The sequence below is a fragment of the Dunckerocampus dactyliophorus genome, chromosome 2, assembly GCF_027744805.1.
Source record: "Dunckerocampus dactyliophorus isolate RoL2022-P2 chromosome 2, RoL_Ddac_1.1, whole genome shotgun sequence".
In the NCBI taxonomy this organism is placed as follows: domain Eukaryota; kingdom Metazoa; phylum Chordata; class Actinopteri; order Syngnathiformes; family Syngnathidae; genus Dunckerocampus; species Dunckerocampus dactyliophorus.
The window spans coordinates 3,895,572-3,914,322 of record NC_072820.1 but is presented as its reverse complement, the minus strand read 5'-3'; the positions used below and the strand labels follow the sequence as shown (position 1 = coordinate 3,914,322).

Sequence of the window (18,751 nt, the reverse complement as noted above, 5' to 3'; positions counted from 1 at the left end):
CATAGCTTCATAGCTTCATAGCTTCGTAGCTTCGTAGCTTCATAGCTTTGTAGCTTCATAGCTTCGTAGCTTCGTACCTTTATAGCTCCATAGCTTAGTAGCTTCATAGCTTAGTAGCTTCATAGCTTCGTAGCTTCATAGCTTCGTAGCTTCGTAGCTTCATAGCTTCATAGCTTCATAGCTTCATAGCTTCATAGCTTCACAGCTTCGTAGCTTCATAGCTTCATAGCTTAGTAGCTTCGTAGCTTCGTAGCTTCATAGCTTCTTAGCTTCGTAACTTCATAGCTTCATGGCTTAGTAGCTTCATAGCTTCATCGCTTCATAGCTTCGTAGCTTCATAGCTTCGTAGCTTCGTAGCTTCATAGCTTCGTAGCTTCGTAGCTTCGTGGCTTCGTAGCTTCGTAGCTTCGTAGCTTCGTAGCTTCGTAGCTTCATAGCTTCGTAGCTTCGTAGCTTCATAGCTTCATAGGTTTCGTAGCTTCATAGCTTCATAGCTTCATAGCTTCATAGCTTCGTAGCTTCATAGCTTCGTAGCTTCGTAGCTTCATCGCTTCATAGCTTCGTAGCTTCGTAGCTTCATAGCTTCATAGCTTCGTAGCTTCATAGCTTCATCGCTTCATAGCTTCGTAGCTTCATAGCTTCGTAGCTTCGTAGCTTCGTAGCTTCGTAGCTTCGTAGCTTCATAGCTTCGTAGCTTCGTAGCTTCGTAGCTTCGTAGCTTCATAGCTTCGTAGCTTCGTAGCTTCATAGCTTCATAGGTTTCGTAGCTTCATAGCTTCATAGCTTCATAGCTTCATAGCTTCGTAGCTTCATAGCTTCGTAGCTTCGTAGCTTCATAGCTTCATAGCTTCGTAGCTTCGTAGCTTCATAGCTTCATAGCTTCGTAGCTTCATAGCTTCATAGCTTCGTAGCTTCGTAGCTTCGTAGCTTCGTAGCTTCATAGCTTCGTAGCTTCGTAGCTTCATAGCTTCATAGGTTTCGTAGCTTCATAGCTTCATAGCTTCATAGCTTCATAGCTTCGTAGCTTCATAGCTTCGTAGCTTCGTAGCTTCATAGCTTCATAGCTTCGTAGCTTTGTAGCTTCATAGCTTCATAGCTTCGTAGCTTCATAGCTTCATAGCTTAGTAGCTTCATAGCTTCATAGCTTCGTAGCTTCGTAGCTTCATAGCTTCATAGCTTCGTAGCTTCATAGCTTCATAGCTTCGTAACTTCATAACTTTGTAGCTTCATAGCTTCGTAGCTTCATGGCTTAGTAGCGTCATAGCTTCATAGCTTCATAGCTTCATAGCTTCGTAGCTTCGTAGCTTCATAGCTTCGTAGCTTCATAGCTTTGTAGCTTCGTACTTTTATAGCTCCACAGCTTAGTAGCTTCATAGCTTCGTAGCTTCATGGCTTAGTAGCTTCATAGCTTCATAGCTTCATAGCTTCATAGCTTCGTAGCTTCGTAGCTTCATAGCTTTGTAGCTTCATAGCTTCGTAGCTTCGTACCTTTATAGCTCCATAGCTTAGTAGCTTCATAGCTTAGTAGCTTCATAGCTTCATAGCTTCGTAGCTTCGTAGCTTCATAGCTTCATAGCTTCGTAGCTTCATAGCTTCATAGCTTAGTAGCTTCATAGCTTCATAGCTTCGTAGCTTCGTAGCTTCATAGCTTCATAGCTTCGTAGCTTCATGGCTTAGTAGCGTCATAGCTTCGTAGCTTCATAGCTTAGTAGCTTCATAGCTTCGTAGCTTCATAGCTTCGTAGCTTCATAGCTTCATAGCTTCATAGCTTCATAGCTTCACAGCTTCGTAGCTTCATAGCTTCATAGCTTAGTAGCTTCGTAGCTTCGTAGCTTCATAGCTTCTTAGCTTCGTAACTTCATAGCTTCATGGCTTAGTAGCTTCATAGCTTCATAGCTTCATCGCTTCATAGCTTCGTAGCTTCATAGCTTCGTAGCTTCGTAGCTTCATAGCTTCATAGCTTAGTAGCTTCATAGCTTCATAGCTTCGGAGCTTTGTAGCTTCATAGCTTCATAGCTTCGTAGCTTCATAGCTTCATAGCTTCGTAGCTTCGTAGCTTCATAGCTTCGTAGCTTCATAGCTTCGTAGCTTCGTACCTTTATAGCTCCATAGCTTAGTAGCTTCATAGCTTCGTAGCTTCATAGCTTCGTAGCTTCATAGCTTCATAGCTTCATAGCTTCGTAACTTCATAACTTTGTAGCTTCATAGCTTCGTAGCTTCATGGCTTAGTAGCGTCATAGCTTCATAGCTTCATAGCTTCATAGCTTCATAGCTTCATAGCTTTGTAGCTTCGTAGCTTCATAGCTTCGTAGCTTCATAGCTTCGTAGCTTCGTACCTTTATAGCTCCATAGCTTAGTAGCTTCATAGCTTCGTAGCTTCATAGCTTCGTAGCTTCGTAGCTTCATAGCTTCATAGCTTCATAGCTTCATAGCTTCACAGCTTCGTAGCTTCATAGCTTCATAGCTTAGTAGCTTCGTAGCTTCGTAGCTTCATAGCTTCTTAGCTTCGTAACTTCATAGCTTAGTAGCTTCGTAGCTTCGTAGCTTCATAGCTTCTTAGCTTCGTAACTTCATAGCTTCATGGCTTAGTAGCTTCATAGCTTCATCGCTTCATAGCTTCGTAGCTTCATAGCTTCGTAGCTTCGTAGCTTCATAGCTTCATAGCTTCGTAGCTTCGTAGCTTCATGGCTTAGTAGCTTCATAGCTTCATAGCTTCGTAGCTTCGTAGCTTCGTAGCTTCATAGCTTCGTAGCTTCATAACTTTGTAGCTTCATAGCTTCGTAGCTTCATGGCTTAGTAGCTTCATAGCTTCATAGCTTCATAGCTTCATAGCTTCGTAGCTTCGTAGCTTCATAGCTTCGTAGCTTCGTAGCTTCGTAGCTTCGTACCTTTATAGCTTCATAGCTTAGTAGCTTCATAGCTTAGTAGCTTCATAGCTTCATAGCTTCATAGCTTCATAGCTTCGTAGCTTCATAGCTTCGTAGCTTCGTAGCTTCATAGCATCATAGCTTCGTAGCTTCGTAGCTTCATAGCTTCATAGCTTCGTAGCTTCGTAGCTTCATAGCTTAGTAGCTTCATAGCTTCATAGCTTCGTAGCTTCGTAGCTTCATAGCTTCATAGGTTTCGTAGCTTCGTAGCTTCATAGCTTCATAGCTTCGTAGCTTCGTAGCTTCATAGCTTCATAGCTTCGTAGCTTCATAGCTTCATAGCTTAGTAGCTTCATAGCTTCATAGCTTCGTAGCTTCGTAGCTTCATAGCTTCATAGCTTCGTAGCTTCATAGCTTCATAGCTTCGTAACTTCATAACTTTGTAGCTTCATAGCTTCGTAGCTTCATGGCTTAGTAGCGTCATAGCTTCATAGCTTCATAGCTTCATAGCTTCATAGCTTCGTAGCTTCGTAGCTTCATAGCTTCGTAGCTTCATAGCTTTGTAGCTTCGTACTTTTATAGCTCCATAGCTTAGTAGCTTCATAGCTTCGTAGCTTCATGGCTTAGTAGCTTCATAGCTTCATAGCTTCATAGCTTCATAGCTTCGTAGCTTCGTAGCTTCATAGCTTTGTAGCTTCATAGCTTCGTAGCTTCGTACCTTTATAGCTCCATAGCTTAGTAGCTTCATAGCTTAGTAGCTTCATAGCTTCATAGCTTCGTAGCTTCGTAGCTTCATAGCTTCATAGCTTCGTAGCTTCATAGCTTCATAGCTTAGTAGCTTCATAGCTTCATAGCTTCGTAGCTTCGTAGCTTCATAGCTTCATAGCTTCGTAGCTTCATAGCTTCATAGCTTCGTAACTTCATAACTTTGTAGCTTCATAGCTTCGTAGCTTCATGGCTTAGTAGCGTCATAGCTTCATAGCTTCGTAGCTTCGTAGCTTCATAGCTTCATAGCTTCATAACTTCGTAGCTTCATAGCTTCATAGCTTCGTAGCTTCATAACTTTGTAGCTTCATAGCTTCGTAGCTTCATGGCTTAGTAGCTTCATAGCTTCATAGCTTCATAGCTTCATAGCTTCGTAGCTTCGTAGCTTCATAGCTTTGTAGCTTCATAGCTTCATAGCTTCGTAGCTTCGTACCTTTATAGCTCCATAGCTTAGTAGCTTCATAGCTTAGTAGCTTCATAGCTTCGTAGCTTCATAGCTTCGTAGCTTCATAGCTTCATAGCTTCATAGCTTCACAGCTTCGTAGCTTCATAGCTTCATAGCTTAGTAGCTTCGTAGCTTCGTAGCTTCATAGCTTCTTAGCTTCGTAACTTCATAGCTTCATGGCTTAGTAGCTTCATAGCTTCATAGCTTCATCGCTTCATAGCTTCGTAGCTTCATAGCTTCGTAGCTTCGTAGCTTCATAGCTTCATAGCTTAGTAGCTTCATAGCTTCATAGCTTCGTAGCTTTGTAGCTTCATAGCTTCATAGCTTCGTAGCTTCATAGCTTCATAGCTTCGTAGCTTCATAGCTTCATAGCTTCGTAGCTTCGTAGCTTCATAGCTTCGTAGCTTCATAGCTTCGTAGCTTCGTACCTTTATAGCTCCATAGCTTAGTAGCTTCATAGCTTCGTAGCTTCATAGCTTCGTAGCTTCGTAGCTTCATAGCTTCATAGCTTCATAGCTTCGTAACTTCATAACTTTGTAGCTTCATAGCTTCGTAGCTTCATGGCTTAGTAGCGTCATAGCTTCATAGCTTCATAGCTTCATAGCTTCATAGCTTCATAGCTTCGTAGCTTCGTAGCTTCATAGCTTCGTAGCTTCGTAGCTTCATAGCTTCGTAGCTTCATAGCTTCGTAGCTTCGTACCTTTATAGCTCCATAGCTTAGTAGCTTCATAGCTTCGTAGCTTAGTAGCTTCATAGCTTCATAGCTTCGTAGCTTTGTAGCTTCATAGCTTCATAGCTTCGTAGCTTCATAGCTTCATAGCTTCGTAGCTTCATAGCTTCATAGCTTCGTAGCTTCGTAGCTTCATAGCTTCGTAGCTTCATAGCTTCGTAGCTTCGTACCTTTATAGCTCCATAGCTTAGTAGCTTCATAGCTTCGTAGCTTCATAGCTTCGTAGCTTCGTAGCTTCATAGCTTCATAGCTTCATAGCTTCGTAACTTCATAACTTTGTAGCTTCATAGCTTCGTAGCTTCATGGCTTAGTAGCGTCATAGCTTCATAGCTTCATAGCTTCATAGCTTCATAGCTTCATAGCTTCGTAGCTTCGTAGCTTCATAGCTTCGTAGCTTCGTAGCTTCATAGCTTCGTAGCTTCATAGCTTCGTAGCTTCGTACCTTTATAGCTCCATAGCTTAGTAGCTTCATAGCTTCGTAGCTTCATAGCTTCATAGCTTCGTAGCTTCATGGCTTAGTAGCTTCATAGCTTCATAGCTTCATAGCTTCACAGCTTCGTAGCTTCATAGCTTCATAGCTTCGTAGCTTCGTAGCTTCGTAGCTTCATAGCTTCATAGCTTCATAGCTTCATAGCTTCGTAGCTTCATAGCTTCGTAGCTTCATGGCTTAGTAGCTTCATAGCTTCATAGCTTCATAGCTTCATAGCTTCATAGCTTCGTAGCTTCGTAGCTTCATAGCTTCATAGCTTCATAGCTTCATAGCTTCATAGCTTCGTAGCTTCATGGCTTAGTAGCTTCATAGCTTCATAGCTTCATGGCTTAGTAGCTTCATAGCTTCGTAGCTTCGTAGCTTTGTAGCTTCATAGCTTCGTAGCTTCATAGCTTCATAGCTTAGTAGCTTTGTAGCTTCGTAGCTTCATAGCTTCATAGCTTCATAGCTTCATAGCTTCGTAGCTTCGTAGCTTCATAGCTTCATAGCTTCATAGCTTCATAGCTTCACAGCTTCATAGCTTAGTTGCGTGTTGCCTGTCAGTTGGCAGTTGTGGCAGAGCAGGGTGAAACTCTGCTGCCAGTGCGTAGTAAAATAACGTCCGGGAGTGAAAAAGGTGAGAGAAGAAAGTCAAACAAAAAGGGTGTCAATATGTGACCTGCTTTTTTTTCATGTGGCCCAGAATTCCTGGCGGCGCCCCGGCTGGGGGGGACATGTGAAGGTAAATGTCTTCATTCATGTGTAGACTTTGCATGATTATTCAATACAATTCAATACAATTCAATACAATTTCTGATCATAAAAGTATTTGAAAATAGTAAAATGTTCTTTCTTCAATTTATATATTTGTAACAAGTTTTTCGAACTATCTAAGCCATTAAAAGCAGGTATTTATTCTTTCTTTAAAATTTAAAAATGTAAAAATTGAATCGACCGTTATATCAGAATTTTTTTTATTCCCTAATATCAGAATCGGCAAAGGCCCAAAAAATCCATATCAGCTTTCTTATTGTAAATGTCATGTATTTTACTTTTGTACAACCAACTGTATTTATGCATATTAATACACAGTATATGTACCACATTTATTTATGACAGTGGATCTCAGTGGACCGGCTGACTGCCGTCAACTCCACCGAAACCGAAAACTGAAAGAAGAAAGTTAGATATCCTGTAAATATTCCAGAAAGGTTTAACCTCAAAATTGCATGTGCAAAGCTAATTTCCGAACTTCATATTCTGCATTTACTCACTGAAGGACGCACCTTTGTTGTCGTATTTTATTTTATTTTTTTTTTCAAAATCTGTCATACCGTTTCTTGTGACAAAGGGAAACATTGACTTTGGTTTTCTTTCGCAACATCATCCATCACTCAGACTGAAAGCGAGACAAGCTGCAGCCCAGCAGGGTGTAAAGTAGGTGACACGGTTTACAACACAAGGGATCTTATCTGTTGCTGCATGTGTAACAGAAAAGCAGCTGTGTGGCTTTTTTACTTTGTCCCATAGACAAAAAAAAGAGCCGCTGTGGTCACAGAACACTTGACTTGCTCTGTCGGCGTAGCGGTTTGCTTATTTTAAGTAATATATCTCAGCAGACAGTCTGTATTACTTGAGATAAGCCAATTAGTCTAACATGGACTGGTAGCAAAACAGCATTTTTTGTCAAAAATAAGCACTTTTGACCTTGACCTAGCTAAGCTTTCCACTTTCTGTAGTGCGAGAGGAGTGTTCACTGAAAGAATGTAGTAAAATGTGTCGCAGAGACGAGACATATTTCAAGTTGGCAATTACACACTGGCAAATGTGTGCGTTGTGTCAGCTCAGCTTGCTTGCGTGTTCTTGGAATTTCGGCCCAGTGTCTTCTGCTGTTGGTGTCGGCTGTCACATGCGGCTCCATGTGAGTCGGCGCAGGCAGCAGGAAGGAGGACTTAACCTGCTCAGCTGTTCACATCAGCACTGACTGCTCTGTGGCTCGGTGCCTCCAGATACTCTCACTCCTTCCTCTGCAGCTGGCAAAACACGTGCATCACTGCTTCTTATGCTCAACAAGCATTAACGCTGAGCGCCGTACCAGCGTCACACTGGACTGCAATGTGATCAGAACGTGCCACGTGTTGGGGCCCGCTGTATGTTGCAGACATACTTCACTGAATATTGTGACTTGATTTTGTCCGCCGTTAAGGTTCTGGGATTAGGGTTAGGCCGTACAGGGCAGAAGCAGCTCAGTCTGTAAGGGCTTGGCTCAGGCCCCACAGGGTTGGCAGTTTGAAACCTGCTGCAGACCAAAAAAAAAGCACAGACCAAACTACTTGGGACAAGACACAATGTAAAAGAATAAGATCCAGGCCCTGTTAGGCACTGGTGCAATACCACTGGAAGAGATGCGACGTAGACGTAGACTCATCCCCCACTTGGTCCCGTGAGCCCAGTTCTGGTCGGATTTCGGTGATGAGAAACGTAGTTCTGGTTAGTTGCTGGGGTTTCTTAAGTAAAGATGACAAAAATGCCTCCTCGAAAAAAATCAGACCTCACAAATTGCTCGGCTTTACTTTTTTTTTTTTTTACTTTTACTTTTTTTTACATTTTTTTCTGACGTCGTATGTAACAAATGCATAAACAAGATGACTGCGACCACCGACAAATTGAAGAAGTGGCCGATATTGGGAAAACATACCAGTGACTGCAAAAGGCTGAACTGAAAGGATGGCACTAATCATTAGCATTGTTAGCGTTGCTAGCATTAGCATAGTAACGTTTTTAGTCATTTTTGTAGGTTATATAAAGACTTAGCACTATCATGCTAGGTGTTAGCATGCTAATGTTAACATGTTAGCAATGCCAGGATGTTAATTAACATTAGCATTTTTAACCATTTTCATAGGTAGACACTTCAATAAAGACTTAGCATTATCATGCTAGGTGTTAGCATGCGAACATTAACACGTTAACATTAGCATTGTAGCATTTTTCATGGCTAGACGCATATATAAACACTTAGCACTATCGTGCTATATGTTAGCATAGTAGCATTTTTATCAATTTTCATAGCTAGACACTTAAATAAACACCACGATTATGCTAGGTGTTTAACATTAGCAATCTAAATATGTAGATAAAATAAATGTAGCAGTAATGTTTATGTTGTAAATCACAATATGGGGGGAACTACTGCGATGGGGGAGGTCTGCACTCTCTAAGTGCTTTTCTAGTCATTGTTATTACTGTTAAAATGTGTTTTCAAGAGACATAATGAACATTTATCAGAGAGCTTTTAAAAGCAAGAAAATAAAAGACACCCTGCTAGTTTATCATGAAGAACAGGCTCATAAAACAAATGGAAAAGAAATCTTTCTCTGGCGTTATCGACCGGCTAAGAGATGATACCGTTTACACATGATACTTTTACTGTTGTAAAATGGTACTGACTGACTGGGCCTCTTCAGCATCGCACCCTTTTCTCCACTAGAGGTCAACGTGGTTCCGGGAAAGGTGAGGTTTCAGCTCCGAATCACACAGGAAGAGATGTTCATGATCTTGTGCAGGGGTGTCAAAACCTTTTTCCCACCCATGGCCACATAGTGAGAAATGAAAGGGTGCGAGGGACACTTTTATATTTTGTAAATCAACACATTAAGATATGCTAAGAAGTTGTATGTATTTCAAGAAAAAAATGCATCTCAGCTTTGTCGTACAGGTCAAAAAGCCTATTTATTACTCCCCATTTTTGCAGTTTTTTTTTTTACATTTTCCAAATATTTCAACTTTCTTGTTAAATTATCTTTGTAAATTTTCTTTTTGCAATATTATGACTTTATTACCAGAATATTTAAATTTGATCCCATGATTTTATAACGTGTTCCACAACCATTTTTTTTTCCAAAAATGACAACTTTATTTTGGTTTGTCTGTTTCTCATATTAAAAATGTAAAAAATTTATTTTTCTTTAACATTTCAACTCTATGCTACTAAAATGACATTATTTTTCCTCATAATATTCCAAATGTGTTCTTGTGAATTTTTTTATTACAATTATTTCTCTTGAGAATACAACTTTTTTTCTTAATATTTTGACTTTATTCTCATAAAATTCCAGCTGTTTTTGTTCCATTTCAGCTGCTGTTGGGTTTTTTTTAATTTTCCAACTACTTCAGTTTTCTTCTTGTAAATTTTCTTCTTGTAGTTATGACTTTATGCCCATAAAATTTTGACTTTATTCTCGTAATACTATAACTTTTTCTGCAATGTAATTTTCCCAAAACGACTTTATTTTGTTTTGTTTGTTTCTCATAATATTACAAACTTAAAAAAAAAATAACATATCTTTAATCTTCAATATTTCAACTCTGTGCAACTAAAACGACATTATTTTTCCTCATAATATTACGTTATTCTCGTAAAATTGCAACTCTTTTTCGTTAGAGTAGGACTATTTTCTCTTCATATTTTGACTTTAGTCTTGTAAAATTACTGCTGATTTTTTCCGTTGTTGCTGTTGTTTTTTAAATTTGTCTTGTAAAATATTATTTGTTTCAATGTTCCGCAGGCCAGTGAAAAAACAGCAGTGGGCCGAAAATGATCCCACACTTTGGACACCCCTGCTGTATAGGAATGAATCTTACTACTTTGGGAAATCCAGGAAAAAATTTACACTCCAAATCTTGATGGTTTTTAGGCTTTCACTTGGCAACTGGAAGGGTCAACTCCCTTCACATTCCAAAAATATAATTTAACAAGAAAACAAAAAAAAAAAGGAAAAATTAGAAATGATTTTCAAAAAATTTAGTCAAAATATTAAAAGAAAAAAGTTGTACTCTTATGACCAAAAGTAGTAATTTTATGAGAATAACATCATAGTTGAAAAAAATGTATAATAATTTATAATATTATATATAATATAAAATGTACAAAACGAAAATTGAAAGTGTTTGAATTTTTTTTTTTAAATCCACAGCAAACATTTTTTATGAGAATAAATCAAAAGATTAAGATTATTAGATTATTAAATATTATTAGAAAAAAATCTGCAATATTACGAGAATAAACTCGTAATATTATGAAGAAAAATAATGTCATTTAAGTAGCATAAAGTAGAAATTCATTCAGCCAATCACAGAACACATATAGACAAACAACCATTCACATTCACTTTCATACCATCCATCCATCCATCCATCCATCCATCCATCCATTTTCCTCCGACCTTCTTCCTCCTCCGACACGACTACAAAGTCGATCATAGACCTGCGGGTTCAGATCCTCCCAATCACGTCCCTCCAGGTCACACTGTCATTGCCTTCATGGGCGTTGAAGTCTCCCTGTAGAACGACAGAGTCACCAGTTTGGGTTCTCTCCAGCACACCTCTGATGGACCCCAAGAAGGCTGGGTACTCTGAACTGCAAAAAGGACACAAACAGGGCGGAAAAAGTGATCCTGAAAGCCGAACAAGTCATCGTCACTCAGTTGGAGGTGTTTGTAACAGCGAGAGACAGGAGGACACTGGACAAACTGCATGGACAACCCCACCCACTCACTCCATCGGACAATAGAGAGGCCGTGGAGCTCATTCTCCAACAAACTCCTCCAGTTCCATTCCCACAGTGAACGCTACAGGACTTCATTCATTCCACACGGCATCCAGCTCTACTATACCTCACCTCTCCGCAAAAGATAATTCACAACATTGTTGCGCTGTACTGATTGCCCTACCTTTGTATAAAGTGTAAGTTTCAAACAAGTTTAATCTTGTTTATTTTATTTTATTTTATTTTTATTTTCTTATACTTTATTCATATTGCATTGCATTTTATTTAAGAGCGTTTTTCTTCTTCTTCTGCAGTTGAGCTACTGTAACCAAGCAATTTCGCTTGTGGATCAATAAAGTCTGTCTAAGTCTAAATCTAAAATATTTGGAAAATTATAAAATCAGCAAAAATGACAAAAATTGGGCAAAGACCGAAGTTGACACCAATAATATGCGTTTTCACGTCTATCACAAATGTGAGATGCAGTTTTACCTTGAAATATACCGCATGTCACTTCCTAGCATAACTACATGTGTTGTTTTACAACAAATCAAAGTGGCCCTCGCATCCTTTCATTGTTCAGGCTGGGAAAAGTGTGGACAACCCCCGCTATCCAGCATCCTCTACATTTCCAGAAAAATGCCACCTTTTAAGCAGCAACAGATGAATGCAATGACCATAAATTAAATGCGCAGCGTCAGCTTTTCTTGACCGGGTGGCATGTGACAGATTGACTAGCAGCACGGCCAATTTAACCCACATTAACATCCATTTAGGCTAGGAACGCTTAGGAACCCCCCCTTGCATCCAGCGGATGAACGGAGGTGCTGCTGCCGTCCTAAAACAGCTATGCTGAGCATGTGAAGTGCAGATAAAATGGAGTTTTGTCGTGCGATATAGTAACACGGCGGGCCGTGCCAGGAATTTGAAGTCTGATGTCCAACTGGAGCAGCTGCCATGGCGCACGCACGTCTCTGGTTTCACTGCTTTTAATCATCATGAAGACACGGGAAATCACGTAAGTGAGCCGGTATACGGAACGTAGCTTGGTGGGTTTTTTTTGTTTTATGGGACTGTTGCAGAGATTTATTAGGTGATGTTACGACGGCAGGTGTCATTTCCGGACACCTGGAATCACAAGGTTTTTGAGGACTTTGGACACAAGAACGTGACTATCTTGGGAGAGATGCTCTTGAAGCATACGTCTGCCTCCAAGACACCCATGCACAGGTGACCTTGTCTTCTCGTTGGGTACGTGGTTTATTATTATTATCTATATATAGCGTAACCTTATTAGTAAAATCCCTATCATGTGTATTGTGCTTCGCTGCACTTTGGTGTCTGGCAACCGCTTGTCACTGCCGTGATTTTACAGAACTTTTACAGAACTTTTACAGAACTTTTACTGTTTGAAATGTAAATATTGAATATATCAAAATATCTTTTCATTTACTTAGCAACATCTCTTTGTTGTAACATAATGCCTCACTTTTTTATATTTTTGATGTATTTGGAGGCACTACAAACATTAACAGAGTCACATGACAGTCAGTGTGACAGCCTGGTATATAATCATTAACCTGTGCTGATTGCAGCACTATTATTTGCACAATATTCATAGTATTGATAGATAGAAAAGAGAGAAAAGAACCATGTCCTGTACTGCTACTGTAGTTCAGGGATGTCCAAAGTGCGGCCCGGGGGCAAGTTGTGGCCCGCTGCTGCTTTTTTATATAAAATAAAGTCAAATAAGAAAAAATGTAAAAAGTCAAAACATGAAGAGGAAAAAGTTGTAATCTAACAAGAAAAAGCTGTTATTTAAGAGAATAACGTCGTAATATTGTGAGGAAAAATAGCTTGATTTTAGTTGCATAAAGTTGTTTACAGTTGTAACATTATGAAAAAAAAATTTTAAAATTAGGTAGCGAAAAAAGTTGTAATGTTACAATTCTAAATTAATTATTTAACATTTACAGGAAGAAAAGTTGAAATAGTTGGAAAATACAAAAAAAAACAACAACAGCAGAAATGGAAAAAACAGGTGTCATTTTATGAGAATAAAGTCAAAATATTAAAAGAAAAAAGTTGCAATTTTACAAGAATAAACTTGTAATATGGAAAAAAACATGAAAAATAATGTCATTTTAGTCGCATAGAGACGATGAAATATTACAGAAAAAGACGTTTTTTAAGTTGGAATATTATGAGAAACAGAACAAAACAATTTGGTGGGTAAGAAGTAAAATGGGAATAAAGTCTGAATGTTATAAAAAAATTTTTTTACAAAGATTATATTAGTAAAAAGATGAAATATTTACAAAATAAAAAAAAAAACAACAGCAAAAATGGGAAAATAAACATTGCAGTTCATGCTAATATAACTCTTTTTCACCTTTTTCACAAACTTTTTTCTTGAAATTCTATCTATCATGCATATCTACATGTGTTGCTTTACAAAATATCAAAATGGCAATGTTGCATCCTTTCATTTTTCACTATATGGCCCTCGTTGGAAAAGGTTTGGACACCCCTGCTGTAGTTTATCCTTGCTACTTGGTACTGTCGTCACAGACATATGACTGTCTTCATTCTAGCTGCAGCTGGAGGCTCAAGTCATGGAAGTGATCGGCCTAAGGAGGACCCAGTCCCTGAGGAGCCTCTCCTGGGTTCAGGAAAGGTCATGGGGCACGCCAGGTCCCACACACTGGGACAGAAAGTCTGTGTCTCAGCTGGTGCAACAGTAGGTATCCAGTAGGTGAGTGGTTCTCTGCTGGTTTGGCTGCGGGACGCAGCATCACCCTCTATGACAAGCGGAGACCCAAATTGCGGATTTTTTCCAAGGGTTTGTTTGCTGCACAACGTCAGCTGCAGCAGTGAGATGCTGTCCTGGTTTTATGGTGAACTCTTCTCCAGCAGATTTCTGCAGCTGTGTGTCGGATGGACGGCATGTCAAGCTTAACAAAGTCGACCATAAACTTGGCACGCACCCCGCGGCGGTCTAGAAAGCGAATAGCACAGACGAGAATGCGAGGTGCATTCACAGACATCGGGTCATGAATTTTTTTTTTGCGACCTGCAACCCACCTTTGGGTCCCGACCCACCAGTTGAGAATCACTGCGGTTTCAGTCACACCTAAATAGTTTGTAAAAACCTGCTCTGTAAATTAACAATGTCACAATTCATAAATGTGATCATTCCTATTAATTTTGAATAGTTACCAAAGCTGTGGCGACTTAAGGAGTGTGGAAAAAGAGGAGCATAAATTCCAGGTATAACAAATTTAAACATGAATTATCAATACTGATGTGATGAAGGCTACAGTGGATTCCCTTTCAGACATCAGACAGACTTTCAGAAGAAGGATGGAGAGGACCCGAGGGCAGAGAAAAGGCGTTCTTAGGGGGATTTTCAAGAGCCTTAAGCCTGTCAAGAAGTCACTCCATGGACTACCTCCCTCAGAAGGAGACCTCGGCAACCAGGACTCTGTGTGCACTGTTCGAGTCCAAGTGCAAGCAGCAGAAGCTCAGCAGCGGCGCCCTGCTCAGCTCATCACCAGCGTCTGCAAGCAATGCAAAGAGAGGAAGAGACTGCCCTCTGCAGGACGGGAGAAGTCATGACACCAGCTCTCAGGTTGTGCCAGTTCTGTTCATTGCTAAAATAATCACTCCTTGGTAGTCTGGCGGAATATCAACAAAGAAATAAAAATTGAAATAAAGATTAGACATTAATTTGATTCGATTGAGTGAAATAAGCGATTGACTCAGTGTGTACTCAATGTGACTCAGTACTCGGTGGAGGTCAGACTTTTCTTGTAGTTGGTCGCGCATATCTTTGCAGATACGCTACAACAAAGATTTGTTGGCCCGCAGCTGTATTTTTATTGGCCCGTGGTACATTCTAAAAATATAAATTGACAAGACAACTAAAAAAATAAACAACAATTGCAAAATCAGCGATAATTTTACAAAACTAAAGTCAAAATATTACGAGAAAAAAGTTGCACTTTAAAGAGAGCAACTCATCATTTTGCGAGAATAACGTTGTAATATCCATCCATCCATCCTCCGCTTATCCAGGTCCGGGTCGTGGAGGCAGCAGTCTCAATAGGGAAGTCCAGACTTCCCGGTCCCCGACCACCTCCTCCAGCTCCACTGGGAGGACACCAAGGCGTTCCCAGGCCAGCTGTGAGACATAATCCCTCCAGCGTGTCCTAGGTCTTCCCCGGGGCCTTCTCCCGGCTGGGCATGCCCGAAACACTTCACCAGGGAGGTGTCCGGAAGGCATCCGGACTAGATACCCGAGCCACCTCAGCTGGCTCCTCTCGATGTGAAGGAGCAGCGGCTCCACTCTGAGCTCCTCCCGGGTGACTGAGTTGCTCACCCTCTCTTAGGGTGAGCTCAGCCACCCTACGAAGAAAACTCATTTCAGCCGCTTGTATCCACGATCTCGTTCTTTCGGTCACGACCCAAAGCTCATGACCATAGGTGAGGGTGGGAATATCAATCGACGGTAAATTGAGAGCTTTGCCTTCCGGCTCAGCTCTCTCTTCACCACGACGGTCCGGTACAGCGACCGCATTACTGCAGACGCTGCGCCGATCCGCCTATCGACCTCACACTCCAACCTTCCCTCACTCGTGAACAAGACCCCGAGATACTTGAACTCCTCCACCTGGGGCAGGACCTCATTCCCAATCCCAGTCCCAGTAAACGCTGAAGGTCACAGCCCGATGATGCCATCAGGACCACATCATCCGCAAATAGCAGAGACAAGATCCAAAGGCCCCCGAACTGGACTCCCTTGACACCTTGTCTGCGCCTAGAAATTCCGTCCATGAAAATTATGAACAGAATCGGTAACAAAAGGCAGCCTTGGCGGAGGCCAACCTTCACCGGAAACAGGCTGGAATTACCGCTGGCAATGCGAACCAGACTCCTGCTCCGGTTGTACAAGGACCGACTGGCACGTAGTAGCGCGCCACCAATCCCGTACTCACGGAGCACCCCCCACAGGGCACCGCGAGGGACACGGTCATGCCTTTTCCAAATCCACAAAGCACATGTAGACCGGTTGGGCAAACTCCCAAGTACCCCCCAGTACCCTTGCAAGGGTGTAGAGCTGGTCCAGTGTTCCGTGACCGGGATGAAAACCACATTGCACCTCCTGTAGCCGAGGTTCAACGTTGTAATATTATCAGCAAAAATAATGCCGTTTTAGTCACATAGAGCAGAAATATTAAAGAAACAATGTTATTTTTTTAACGTAACAATAATATGAGAAGCAAACCAAACACATTTCTGGTTATGGTTGAATTGATTTGAACATGCATACAAGGTACATGGGAACACACCACATATTACAATTCACAGTTCCGCATGTCCAAAACGAGCATGAAGAAGCAAAGCTTAATCCTACCCCCCATCCGTTTTACAACTGCAATACGTTTGTTTACGTCCTGTATTCGAAATGCACTCTCTACTGGCTGAATACATCGGAAAATGAGAAGGTAATGTAATAATGTGGTAAAATAGTAACTACTTCTTATGACAATCATAATAAATCCAATGTATGAAATAGACATAGCAGAACATAGTTGATAAAGGGTGAATTAAGTCTTTTTCAAAGTATTTTGAAAGTAAGCCATTTTTGGAAAATTAATTTATGAAAAAAATCAAAATAAAGTAAAAACATTACGGGTGAAGAGTCATAACTACGAGAAAAAAATGTACAAGAAGAACATTGAAATAGTTGGAAAATTAATAAAAAATATCAAGAGCATTTTTTTTTTAGGAAAAATGTGCCCTCTCAAGTCGTAAGAACTTCGGAATTTGAACCTCTGTCATGCATGACATCCCCAGTTTTACGAGTCTTCAACTCGGCAATCGTCAGAAGATGAACTCTTCTTTTCGCTTCTTCTTTAGCTTTTTTGCAAAACTAATTCAAAAAGCCATCCTGCAAAAAGAGCCCCAGATTTGAATTTAATGGCCCAATGAAAACCAGGACATTTTCATCACCTTTAGAAAAAATAAAAACCCAGGACGACCAGGACAGGTGAAAACAGGAAACAGGATGTTTGGTCACCATAATACTGAGAGGTGTTCTGAATATTTTTAATCAATCTGATCCTTGTTGTATGACGACTGAATGCAATGTTGTAATCATGTACTAATGGTCACGGCTTTCCTTTTCTTTGACGCACATGGGAGACATCATGAAATGCAAAGAGTGAACTAATAAGGGACGTTATCCTCGGCACACACTGTACTCTTCCGCCGTGCGTACTGTGATGAGTTCTTGAGTTTATGGACCAAAATTACGTTTTTGATTAATTTATTGGTGCGCGTTTGTAATGACGAAACACCGTAAGACGGAACATCCTAAACCGAGGACATGTTATCTAATCATCCTGTTTCTAAGACAAGAAAAGGGCTTATTTCTTATTACTCATGTTACTATCCCTTCCACTGACAGAGGGTGACCCAGGCGGAGGGGGGAAGGACCTCGAATGGACTCCCTGCGTCTTCCAACAGACTTTCCAGATACTCATATGGTGAGTTGTGGTTTATAGTTACACAAATTTGTCATCACACTCATCAGACACGAGCTGTCCTCTGACACAAAGGTGTATCAGATGTTTCTATATTCAACAAATCCATCTCAAAGTTGAAAGTGCACGTCACCAATGGCTCAGCAGTGTTGTGTCGCCCTTGGCCCGACTAAAAAAAGACCAGGATGCATCGGCGTAAACGCATAACTATGCGTACGGCACACCTGCTTAAGATAGGAGTGACACTGGCGCTGACGGTTGTGACTGTGACGCGCACCGTGGCCCTGTGACCCACTGGAGCTGATATCATTGCACTCTTGTTGCTTTGACGCTTTGAGCGAGCAAAACAAAGACTGAACAACGACTTGTGTCTGGGCGACAACAGAAGCCCCAACACACACAACACCAGTTGAAAAGCTGCAAGCATTTTGCACTGTTGGGTCTGATGGAGAGCTTCAAAATGCAAAAAGAAAGAAAAGCAGGCAGTTTATTGCAAACAAGCATTCAAGTGAAATAGGCTGTTCATCAACTGATCAAACGTTTTTAAACCATAGAAGCCTTTAAAAGCCAAATATGTGTATTCAGCGTGATTTTCTGTCAGGTATTCACGCTGTCATGAAGCTTTCTCTCTTTGACCACGGTTGGATTGTTGAGCTGCATAAGCAAGGCCTCTCGCAGCACGCCATTGCTGCTGAGGTTGGAAGCAGTAAAACGGTCCTTTCAAACTTCTTCAAAGATCCTGATGGTTATGGAAGAAAAAAGCCTCGTGGTAGATGTCCAAAAAAAGAGCCAGAGGATGCCATTGGCTGTCCGTCAAGACACAGGACCATCCTCGGCCCGAATGAAGGTTGTTACTGGTGCCGAGTGCAGTCCAATAACCATCAGACGCCATGTGCAAGAGAAGGGTTTAAAAAAGAAAAAATGTCTTCTAGGGCCTCGTCTCCTTTAACGCCACAAAATGACCCTTTTGGAATTTGCAGGTGAGCACTAAACATGGGACGTTGAAAAGTGGAAGAAAGTTTTATTCTCTGATGAGAAAAAAATTAATCTTGACGGTCCTGATGGCTTCCAGTGTTAGCGGCATGACAAGGAGATCCCTCCTGAGATGTTTTCCACACGGCACAGTCGAGGGGGCGCCATCATGATCCTTCAATGGAACAATCGAGCTTCAGATCGTGCAGGGGCGTCAAACGGCAGCTTGCTATGTGGAGATGTTGCAGGGGGCATCCCTCATGACTGAAGGCCCTCGTCTGCGTGGGAATGACTGGCTTTTTCAACAAGACAACGCTGCACCTCACAAAGGACTTCTTCCAGAGGAATAAGCTCACATCCTGCGTGATCCTCCTGGAAACACTGGCATCAAGCATGCCCAAACCCAA

General features: G+C 41.0%; 1 protein-coding gene across 1 annotated transcript; it reads left to right on the top strand.

The window, feature by feature from the left end:
- Positions 1-13,439: 13,439 nt before the first annotated feature.
- LOC129177219 (uncharacterized) lies at positions 13,440-17,662 on the top strand. The gene is made up of 5 exons (XM_054768101.1): positions 13,440-13,564; positions 14,040-14,094; positions 14,162-14,455; positions 17,297-17,375; positions 17,610-17,662. The coding sequence occupies exons 1-5, from the start codon at positions 13,440-13,442 to the stop codon at positions 17,660-17,662; spliced, it is 606 nt and encodes a 201-aa protein (XP_054624076.1).
- Positions 17,663-18,751: the final 1,089 nt, after the last annotated feature.

Coding starts and splice junctions, on each gene's coding strand:
- LOC129177219 (XM_054768101.1), top strand. CDS start 13,440: ATGGAAGTGATCGGCCTAAGGAGGACCCAGTCCCTGAGGAGCCTCTCC. Junction 14,095..14,161: donor AAGAGGAGCATAAATTCCAG/GTATAACAAATT, acceptor ATTCCCTTTCAG/ACATCAGACAGACTTTCAGA. Junction 14,456..17,296: donor GTCATGACACCAGCTCTCAG/GTTGTGCCAGTT, acceptor TTCCACTGACAG/AGGGTGACCCAGGCGGAGGG.